Source organism: Hordeum vulgare, chromosome 5H, assembly GCF_904849725.1.
Source record: "Hordeum vulgare subsp. vulgare chromosome 5H, MorexV3_pseudomolecules_assembly, whole genome shotgun sequence".
Lineage (NCBI taxonomy): Eukaryota > Viridiplantae > Streptophyta > Magnoliopsida > Poales > Poaceae > Hordeum > Hordeum vulgare.
The window spans coordinates 10,345,256-10,357,368 of NC_058522.1; the positions used below are offsets into that span (position 1 = coordinate 10,345,256).

The 12,113-nt window shown below is 45.9% G+C and overlaps 1 protein-coding gene across 1 annotated transcript; it reads right to left on the bottom strand.

Moving 5' to 3' along the window:
- Window positions 1–8,539: 8,539 nt before the first annotated feature.
- On the bottom strand, window positions 8,540–9,881 carry LOC123398696. Its single transcript, XM_045093146.1, has one exon. It carries the CDS (start codon window positions 9,854–9,856, stop codon window positions 8,735–8,737), a length of 1,122 nt encoding a protein of 373 aa, XP_044949081.1. The 5' UTR covers window positions 9,857–9,881; the 3' UTR covers window positions 8,540–8,734.
- Between the last annotated feature and the right edge of the window lie 2,232 nt (window positions 9,882–12,113).

A 12,113-nucleotide genomic window follows, 5' to 3' on the forward strand; every position in this document is an offset into this window, starting at 1 on the left:
ACACCTGATCAGACATCAAATATTCTAGGTGCTGGTCATCTCATCAACTGTGTAATGCAAACAGTGCAGACATGAGAAACACCTCTGCCACTGACAGATGCAATCATATGATACAGTCACACATGGTGTGGACTACCGAAAATACGGCAGAAAACATGAAAATCTTATGTGGAACTTACAGCAGAAATTCATACACGTAATTTAAATAACATATATAGCTGGTAGCAGTCTAAATAGTTGACAATTTCATATAGATGAAATGAGTTCGAAAAAATCCTTCAAATTTGGAACACACATACAGAAAACTGGATATGGAACATTCAGTTTCGCATATTACAACAACAACCATCCACGACTACAACAACAAAGAAACACATTGACCAGGAGCAAATACGAATGACGAACGACGAATGTGAAGCCTCAAACTGAACCTGTTGGGTATACTGCTCAATTCATTAATGGTGGTACCAAATGCACGGCGAGGTGTCCGAGGGGGGCGCCAATGACAGGCAGCGCTCGATCTTGTGGCGGACTGAGTAACTCCACGCGCCGGCGTCGGCGCAGGGATACTCGTTCTGCTGGAGGACTATGTGCGGACCACCAGGGTAGACGTCGTTGAGGAAGTAGATGTAGCCCGGGCTGCCTGCATTCCCCGTGTCGAAGGCCTTGGAGCAGGCCCGGCCGACGAACAGCAGCTGCCCGGTCATCTTGTAAACGCGCCATGAAGGTGGGAGTCCCTCCTGCAGCCTGAAGACCTGGAACCGGCAGGTGCCGCCTCTCGCCAGCGCGATGAACCGCGACTGGGAGAGGGCCAACCCTTCGATGAAGGTAGCGCCTGAACGACGATGAGAGGAATCGAAGGTCGACAAGGACACTCGCCGACTGGCAGACACCGAAGAAGTCCAGCCGCCGCCGTGATACGACCTAGACCACCGCCATGAGCCACCACCATGCCGTGGGAGCCCACATCCACACCGGGACCCCGAGGGGCAGCCGCAAGCCTTCCTGTAGCAGGAGCGTCACCACCCACGCTGCCAAAGGTCGCCGCACGCAAGGGTCGGCCGAAGCCCACACCGCTGCCAGCGCCACCACCAGCACGAACCACCACCACCACCACCACGACGCCAGCCACCTCCAGCAGCCTTGACCGTCGGTGACGGCTGACCCTTGGCACCACAGCACGCGCCGCCCGCGGCAGCCGGCCGGAGGAGCCGCCCACTCCGAATCTGGATCGGGTCCAGCACCTCGATGCGTGGCCATCCCGCACAAGCACGCAACGCCACACCACAGCAGCCACCCGCGCAGCCACACCAGGGCGCAACCGGCGGCTGCCCCAGCCGCAGCCTCGCCACGACGCCCTGCAGAGCGCCGCGCCTCCGCTCGATGCCACCGTCTCGCGCCAGCGAGCACCACGAGGAAGGGAGACGAGCCCCGCTGCCCCTGAAGCCGACCGGCCTTTGCCCGGCGGCGCACAGCGGTGGCGGCGAGGGAGGGGGCGGGGGTGGTAGAGTGTTGGAGGCGGCGGCGCATGGGTCCCCCCGGGCTCGCGGGAGCGGGTTGGGCAAGACAGAGAGACCTCCGGTGGGACCAGGTAGGGTTGTAGGAGTACATAAAAGGATTTGTTGCACGGAAAGGTGGGCCAGCCGGTGTGGATCCAGAGGTGTGCATGCGGGAAGGATATGGGTTGCGCGCACATTAAGTTAGACATAGCCATATTGATACAAGAAGCAGCTCCACGTAGGCTGTCCCACCTAATCTTCTTGCACGCATTCGCCTTCCTTCCGCAACAACACCAGTTAGAATCATGGAGAAAAAAGCCTTAGATATCAAAAACCAGAGAGAAATAGATGGAGGGACATATAAATCTAGTGAATTACGACATTACCTAGTGCACTTCTTTCTTGCATCTTAATTTGGTGGTGGCGCCTTCTACTCGTGAACCATCACGACAACGACGACGGCAGACACCCCCTCCCCCCTCCTTAATAGTAGAGATGCATGAGTTCCTTACTACGCCCCTATACATATATAGTATCTAAATGTTGCTAACAAGATAATCATAAATTTTAGCCCTGATTCATGCATGGCTAAATGGATAACATATAATAAGTATATGCCACCAACGAGCATCGAACATTCAGCTAACAAAATACTTCTTTCGTCCCAAAATAAGTGACTCAAAAGTGACTTAATTTTATAGATGGAAGGAGTACATGAAAACATATTAAGAAGTAAAGAAGGGAGTCTACAACATATTCAGTCAGCGCTTGTTATTTATTTTTAACTTAATACACGCCAAATATTCATATGCAGATCATCTACTCTGATGGTTCTTACATGCAACCTGGCATGGGGAACATGGAAAAGACCTCTGACGCCAACCGATGAAATCATGCAATACAATCGAAAATTGTGCGCACTACTGAAGATATTATTTCAGCATCAAAAAGGTTCTCGAATTCTCAAGTATAATTTATGGCATAAAATCTTACACATAACTAGGAGCTAGATAAATGAGAAGCGTATACAAATCAAACAACATGTATAGGCATGCAGCAGTACAAAAAATCACAATTCAAACATACACCTCTGTTCCATCATGTAGTGTACTTAGATTTTCTGATAAGTCAAACTAAACAACTTTGACCAAGTTTTTTGAGAAAACTGTCTCTACAATACTAAATATATATATATAATGTGGAAAATAATTCATAAGTATCTATGATATGCATTTGATTTTTAAATATACAATTTTTTCTGTATAAAAATGGTCAAAGTTTGCAAGGTTTGACTTTTGAAAAATCTATAAGCACAACAGTATGGAATGGACGGAGTGACACACTAGGAAAATAGCCTGACATTTCTGGTTGTAGATGAACCTGATAATAAATTATCTGGATCTTTTTAGCAATTCAGAAGAAGTAGTAAAAAATGTTTGAAACTTTTTGAAACACAATTGACCTACTGCCATACTCCTAAAAAATCGACATAGAAAAAGTCCCACAAAAAACCTGAGCAAAAATAACAAATTTTCCAGGAAAATATAGATGGAATATATAGTACCTCTAATATATATAATGTTCATTTTGTATTTTTCGCCAACAATATCATGGATGCCATTTCTTTGACAATTATTATCACAATTGTAAAGCTTGAGCAAGTTTCTTGCAAAGAATGGTTTTTCGACCATTTATGCAATTACTAAAAATATATTCAAAATGGGTGCACCTTCCCGCCAGTTCCATTCGTTCCCTTCCTACTATAGTACTACTATAGTACTGATGCTATTACAGTTCCTGAGTTTATTATTATTTCCAAGCTAACATCATTCTTCGAAATGTTTTTCTACAAAGCCAGCCCTCTACGGCCACAAATTGCAATAGCAAAGCTCGAATCAAAACCAAGTGTACGAGCCAAACCGCCCACTCGTTTAAGTGCAATCTGAGTTTCGACAATAAAAAGACCCGACAGGAAAAAAGCCCTCACGAGATTGCGAAAATGAATAAATTGTCACAGTGTCACCAACACTTGGATGGTTCACATAGGATCATTGTTTCTCCCAGCGGGACTCCGCATGGGATACCGCTGATGTTGTCCTAGCAGAGGTGTTCTAAATCCCCTTAACAGCAACACGACAAATATATAATTGGTTTCGCAGTGAATATGTGTTGGCTTTTCGCCACAGGATCGATCACATCAAAATATCACGAACACACGCGATAAATACTTTTAGTCAAGGGTGCGTCTCGCATCCTCTAATGCATCTCTTTATTTCTCCTTTTCTCAAGTTACAGTTTTCTCCCTTACAACTCGATACGTTACAAAGCTATAGTCTGTCCATGTATTTATACATGTCCTGTCAAGCTCTTATGGTAAAATCTATCCTGACTCTATATTCTAATCGGACTCATACTAGTATTAGGAAAGTACAAACCAACTAAACTTAGATTTCCTAAACTAATCATCCGGCAGCGTTGATCACACTACTAATCCTAACCGGACTCAATGAGCTAGCCTCGTTTGGATTATCCTACATTCACCCCCTAATCTAAACATCGACTTGTTGACTTGGAACCAACACATCCTGGATTACCAGTCCACGCCGTCTCATCTTAGCGTGCTACATGCAGACTAAACACATAGCCTCTCATGCAGGAACTCAACTTAACTGGTGCGCATCCATCTTCATGTTGGCCTTCGTCTTCCCGCCGAGACACACTAACGACTCAGACACAAACAAAAAAAAACTAAAGACACGACTCTTTTTTTTGTTTTTTTCCCCGCAGCTTCTTCATCAAAGCAACCCTGGGCCGTCATCCACGTCAACTTTAGCTAGTTGCAGAATCTCGTGCTCCTTCTTTGCCTCCTTCCGTGGATTAGGACACTCTCGAGAATAGTGTCCATAGTCCTGACAATTGTAGCAACGAACTTTAGATTTGTCGAACTTCCGGTACTTCTGCTTATTATGCAAGAACATCAACTGCTCCTCTTCTTGGTCGCGTTCACGTCCCTTCAACGTCAACTCATAGGTCTTTAGCCGCCCGATCACCTCCATCACCGACATCTTCGTCACATCGCCCCACTGCTCGATGGTGCCAACAATCGGTAAAAACTTGTCGGGAACGGCTCGTAGTAATTTCTCCACAACTGCGATGTCTTCCATCTTTGATCCGAGAGCTCGCATCTCATTCACTAGGGAGGTTAGTTTTAACGCAAATTCACCAACCCCTTCTGACGCCTTCATGCTCATCCTCTCGAACTCCCTCCTTAGAGCTTGAACACGTGCCTTCTTGACACGATCATCTCCAGCATGCATCTCCTTGAGCGCTTGCCAAGCTTCCTTTGCTGTCTCTTTCTCCGATATGGACATGAAAACAGCATCAGACACACCTTGGGCTATGATGGAGAAAGCTTCTTGGTCCTTTGTCTCTTCGACCGTGCCTTCACCTTCCACCGCTGCCCAAACACCACGCGCACGCATGAAGATCTTCATCTTTGCAGCCCACACCCCATAATTGTCACCATCAAGCATGGGATACTGGATGGTCACACCACCACCACTCGCCTTCGAAGTCGACATGATCCTCTTCTTCGATTTTCCGTCGTCCGTGACACAACTTGACGGCGACGACAGCTCCACCGTGACGCAACTTGACGGCGAAGCCTCCACACCTTGCTCTAGATACCAATCGTTGGCTTTTCGCCACAGGATCGATCACATCAAAATATCACGAACACACGCGATAAACACTTTTAGCCAAGGGTGCGTCTCGCATCCTCTAATGCATCTCTTTATTTCTCCTTTTCTCAAGTTATAGTTTTCTCCCTTACAACTCGATACGTTACAAAGCTATAGTCTGTTCATGTATTTATACATGTCCTGTCAAGCTCTTATGGTAAAATCTATCCTAATCTGACTCTATATTCTAATCGGACTCATACTAGTATTAGGAAAGTACAAACCAACTAAACTTAGATTTCCTAAACTAATCATCCGGCAGCGTTGATCACACTACTAATCCTAACCGGACTCAATGAGCTAGCCTCGTTTGGATTATCCTACAATATGAACTATCTAGCTTTCCTTAATTGAATTTCACTATGATCTTGGCCATGACTTTCTCTTTGTTTGCACGCCTTTGTCAAATAGCTATAGCAATAGTCGGATTAGATGGTGTTGATATGCTAGCCGTACTACATCAATAACAAATAATTAACAATAGAGTATTGGTTCCCCATCCTAGATCTGAGGATTAGAAGGTAGGAGCCCAAATTAAATCATGGCATTGAGGCTCACCCCATGCATGACACCGTTATCTTAGGGAAGAAGACAAATCGATGAATGATAGTTAAACCAGTAAGATGTGTTGATGATTGATTAAATGCTACTAACAAGAAAACATGAAGTTTGCCTACATTCATCCTTGGACCCCTCCTTTCATTTTGATCGTTTTATGGACGACAATCAACAATAAAAAAAATACATGTCAGTTTATACAAAATAAAAAGGTAATCGGTTATATGTGAACATGGCTATGTATATACGCTGTTTCGGGATACAATTTATAGCGCCAGAGGGAATAATAAACATACCATGTAGAGCTTAGATGTAACGGTATGATAATGAACTGTAACGTAATATCGTAACTTCTCTTTGTGTTGCCCATCTCACATCGTTAAACCGGTGGCAGTGTGCCCATTTACGATCTTGTATTCAAGGAAGTGAGGTTTTCAGTGGCATAAATGGAGAACATATAATAATTATATGCCGCTAAAACACATCAAACATATTCAGCTGAGAAATGAAGAAGGGTCATGCAAAGACTAGAATCTTGAACATACATTCAGTACTAGTTGTTGTATACCTGTACAAACATCAAATATTCAGTTGCAGATCATCTCAGCTCAATGTAAACTGGGGAGACATGAAAAACACCTCTGCCATGGAAAGATGCAATCATCCGATACAATCATAAATTGTGTGCGGGACTGAAAATACTGCAGAAACTACCAAAATCTGATTTAGAATTTACAGCAGAAAATCATACACATAGTTCAAATACTCGGAAACCAGAAAAAAAGAGAAGCATATATTGAAATAGAACAAGCTATATCAGTAGCTAGTAGCAGTCTAAATACTACACAATTTCAAAGATGAAATGGTTCGAAAAAAGTCTTCAAATTAAGCACATACAACAAACTGGATATGAAACTTTCAGTTTCAATGACAATCACATCAATGATGTGATAAGTATATGCCGCTAAAACACGTCAAAGTATCAGCTGCAAAGTGAAGAATGGCCATCTGATAAAAACTAGAGTATTCAACATACAATACAATCAGTACTAGTTGATCTCTACACCTGAACAGACATCAAATATTCAGCTGCTAATCATCCCATCAACTATGCTGGTTCTTATGTGTAATGCAAACAAGGCAGACATGAAAAACACCTCTGCCACTGACAGATGCAATCCGACGATACAATCAGAAATTTATGTGCCCTACTGAAAATACGGAAAAAAACATAAAAAACAGTAGTACAATTTACACAAGAAAATAATAGAATAATTCAAACACTAGGAAGCCAGAAGAAAATGAGAAGCATATAGAAATCACGCAACCTATATAGGCAGTCTAAATACTTCATAAATTAATAGATGAAATGAGTTCGAAAAATGCCTTCAAATTAAGCACATACAACAAAATGGATATGGAACTTTCAGTTTCACCGACATCCACATCCGACGATGTAATAAGCCGCTAAAACACATCAAACAATCAGCTGAGAAGCGAAGAAGGGTCTTGTAATAAAAACTAGAGTCTTCAACATGCAATCAATATACTAATTGATCTCTGCTCCTGAATATACATCAAATATTCAGCTCCTGATCATCTCAGTAACTGCGCTGATTCTTACGTGTAATGCAAACAACGGAGACATGAAAAACACCTCTGTCACTGACAGATGCAGTCCGACGATACAATTAGAAATTTGTGTGCACTACTGAAAATACGGCAAAAAGCAACAAAAACAGTAGTACAATTTACATACGAATAATTCAAATAGTAGGAAGCTAGAAGAAAATGAGAAACATATAGAAATCAAACAACCTATATAGGTAGCTAGTAGCAATCTAAATACTTCATAATTTCATAGATGAAATGATTTCGAAAATGCCTTCAAACTAAGCACATCTGAAGATATAATAAGATGATAAAACACATCAAACAATCATCTGAGAAGGCAAGAAGCCTTAAGGGTCATATAATAAAAAAAACTAGAGTCTTCAACTTGCAATCAGTATACTAATTGATCTCTGCTCCTGAATATACATCAAATATTCAGCTCCTGATCATCTCATTAACTGTGCTGGTTCTTACGTGTAATGAAAACAAGGGAGAAATGATGAACACCTCTGCCACTGACAGACGCAATCCGACGATACAATGAGAAATTTGTGTGCACTACTGAAAATACGGCAAAAAACATCAAAAAAAGTAGCACAATTTACACAAGAAAATCATACGAATAATTCTAATATTAGGAAGCCACAAGAAAATGAGAAGCATATAAAAATCAAACAACCTATATAGGTAGCTAGTAGCAGTCTAAATACTTCATAATTTCATAGATGAAATGAGTTCGAAAAAACCCTTCAAATTAAGCACATCGACAAAATGGATATGTATAACTTTGTGTTTCAGGGACAACCACATCTGACTATGTAATAAGCCGCTAAATCACATCAAACAATCATCTGAGAAGCCAAGAAGGGTCATGTAATAAAACTAGAGTTTTCAACATGCAATCAGTACTAGTTGATTTCTACACCTGATCAGACATAAAAAATTCTAGCTGCTGGTCATCAAATCAACTATGTAATGCAAACAGGGCAGACATGAGAAACACCTCTGCCACTGACAGATGCAATCATATGATACAGTCACACATAGAGCAGAAATTCATACACGTAATTTAAATAACATATATAGCTGGTAGCAGTCTAAATAGTTGACAATTTCATATAGATGAAATGAGTTCGAAAAAAGCCTTCAAATTTGGAACACACATACAGCAAACTGGATATGGAACATTCAGTTTCGCATATTACAACAACAACCATCCACGACTACAACAACAAAGAAACACATTGACCAGGAGCAAATACGAATGACGAACGACGAATGTGAAGCCTCAAACCGAGCCTGCTGGGTATACTGCTCAATTCATTAATGGTGGTACCAAATGCACGGCGAGGTGTCCGAGGGGGGCGCCAATGGCAGGCAGCGCTCGATCTTGTGGCAGACTGAGTAACTCCACGCGCCGGCGTCGGCGCAGGGATACTCGTTCTGCTGGAGGACTCTGTGCGGACCGCCATGGTAGACGTCGTCGAGGAAGTAGATGTAGCCCGGGCTGCCTGCGTTCCCCGTGTCGAAGGCCTTGGAGCAGGCCCGGCCGACGAACAGCAGCTGCCCGGTCATCTTGTAAACGCGCCATGAAGGTGGGAGTCCCTCCTGCAGCCTGAAGACCTGGAACCGGCAGGTGCCGCCTCTCGCCGGCGCGATGTACCTTTTCACCATGAGCAGATCGGCGCCGGAGGCAGAGGGCAGGAGATACCGGGAGACTATCTCCCAGGGTGCCCCTCGGAGACCATCGAATTCGTAGGCGTGATGTCGAATGGTAAGCGAAGAGGCGCCGTCTCCAGCTCCAGCAGGGGCGATCTCGGGCTTGTAGCAGACGAGGTCATCATCTGAGTCGACGGTGCAGAACCAGCCGTCGTGGTAAGTGATGTCTTCGGCGGTGCGCCGAGCCGGCCCCATCCCCACGGGCGCCGACAACCAGCAGTCCATGCCCGGGCGCCAGAACGCCAGGTTGGTCTGGCTGGAAGTTACGGCGGCGACGAAGCAGGCGGCAGACGGTGGCGCGGCGGACATGACGGCTGCGCGGATCATCATGGGGCACGTGATGACGCCGGAGTCGAGGGGAATACGCACCCGGTCCGGCAGGGCGACGCGCTCGCCGGTGCGGAGGTTAAGCAGGGCGTGGCCTCGCCACTGATGCTGCCGGCATGAAACAACGAACCAGCCGCCCGGAGCGGACCCGCAGAAGCGCGGCCCACGGCCCTCGTCGGAGAGGAGCGGGCGCGGATCGGCGAAGCCGCCCAAGATCCGATAGCTCGCGATCCGGGCGCCGGACGGCCTGAGGAGCCATGGCAGAGGGGACGGATTCAGCAGCGCGGCCTTTCGCCAATGGCTGTTGACGGCGGACACCCTGACGCGGTCCGCGATGCACGACAGCAGCAGGAAGATACGGGCGAGAATTTCTTGGTGGAGGTCGGCCGCCGCCGCCATGGCAGGGACCGGAATTCTAGGGTTGGAAAGTTTTGACTGAAAGTGAGGCGGGGGTGAGAGTGAAGGGGATCCAACCCCTTCGTTTTTAACGTCACGCCTGCGACAATCCCGAGAGAAAATTGTGCCCTGGCAGGCGGGTCCCTGTGATTCCCGTTAATTGTACACACGTTTTTTCTGTGCCTGTATTTACTTACTTCCAAAAGAAGAATGTGAAGTTAGAATCCAAACACTCTACGAAAGGCTTTTTTAGAAACATTTTCAGCCGGAGCGCCGGCTGGAATGTCCCGCCGGACTCGCAAGACCTGTTGGATCTACAGCAATCCAAACACCCCCGCAGCACCACGTGGATTTCTTTTATTTCACCTGTCCACTGATTGCTACAAGCGGTTCATTTGCATCTGATCCAGTCGGTTCCATTTCAGATGACAGGGGCGGCGGCGGCTCGAGCGACTGGAGGAGACAGGGGCGGCGGTGGCTCCGGCGACAGGGGCGGCGGCTCCGACGACTGGAGGCGACAGGGGCGGCGGCCTGCATCGCCGGTGCCTGTCTCATTGGTCGCCTGCATCGTCGGTCCCCGCCCCCGTCGGCCACCCGCATCGCCGGCCCCAGCTTCTGCCCGTCACTCAGCCCCGCCGGCCGTCCTCGTCGCCATTTCACCGCCATCACTGGTCGGCCTTGGCGCAAGCTGGATCCCGCGCACGGCGGCTACATTGCGACGGTCACAATGACGAGCTGAGGAAGCAGTGTTCGTGTTTTGCTGCAACTATTGACAGAAAAAGCTTCAATCCAATATGAGAAAAGTTTCAACCGGCATTTGAGAAAGCTTCAATTGGGCACTTTACAGTGAAAAAAGCTACAAACGTTCACAAAAAAGCCTCAACCGGTATTTGAAAAAGCTTCAATCGTATATGACATAAGTTTCAACCGGGCACTGTGTAGTGAAAAAAGCTACAAACGTTCACAAAAAAATTACAACCGTATATGAGAAAAGTTTCAACGCGAATTTGAGAAAGCTTCAACCGGGCACTGTGAACTGAAAAAAGCTACAAACGTTGACAAAAAGAGCTTCAACCATTGACAGGAAAAGTCTTAACTGGCGTTTTATTGGAAAAAAAACGTCAACCGAGGGCAGGGCGGTGCTGCATCGGTGTGCTACGACGGCGACAGGCGACGAGGGAGTTCCTAACGGACGACGGCGAGGGGCGAGCCGGCGGCAGGGGTGGAGGTGAGGAGGAGATCGGGGGAGTTTGTGGGATCGAGGAAGGGGATGACCGATCCAAGCGCGAACCTTTTTTTCGATGTGAGCGTGCGCGCGATCCAACAGTCGTGGTTGTTCCTTGCGGGTCAGATCCAACGGCCCACGGATGACCGCCGAGTGTTTGGGTCGGCGCATAAGCGGAGATCACTGCCCTTTTTTTTAGCTTTATATCCCCTGAAAAAATATGAGAGAAACTACACATATGATTGTGGTTGTTTTGCATACACGCATGAATTTTGGGCACAGCTATATAATCCGCGGTAATTATAGAGCACTCGGAAGCCTTGCACATCTCTCTTGAACCAAGTCGGTTATTTTCCGTGCTCGAGCCAGCAACGCGCAACAAGCATTTATTTTGGTCATTTAGGGTAATTAAGCACCAAGACCTAGATCTAGTTGTACATGACTGCATCTTTCTTACTACTCCCTCCGTCACGGTTTGTAAGACACGTTTGAAAAATCTCTGGGACCAAGGTAGTCACCGGTTGGTTGTGAAATGTAGCAGGTGTAGATGCTAATGCGCCTAATCAACTGAGAGAATACTAATACTAATGCGTGAGCAGCAAATTGGGAGGGCGTATGCATGAGTAGTACCACTAGTACTAATTAATAAGAGTAATTGCTTTCGTGCCTTAAACCTTATCTATTTTGAAAAGGCACGCAAGTTTAATTTTGTCTTCTAAACCATAACGGACGGAGTACTATGATAGAATTTCTGAAAAAGGCTTGCATCCTTTTTTTATAGGTAAACCAACAACCATCATACAAAAACCAATAAACTCGACACCACACCCACACACACTCAAAGCATGATACATGGGTGCTAAGGAACAGCTGGCCAAGCCAACCCGACGATCCGAGTGCTCTAACGTGATGCCTTCAGGAAGGGCATGATACTTGAGCACCGCCACAACCTGATCTAGGGATCAAGGTTTCCCCCGGAGCAAAAATAAAGGACAAAGAGGAGCCACGACAACGCCTTCAACAAGGAGACGATCG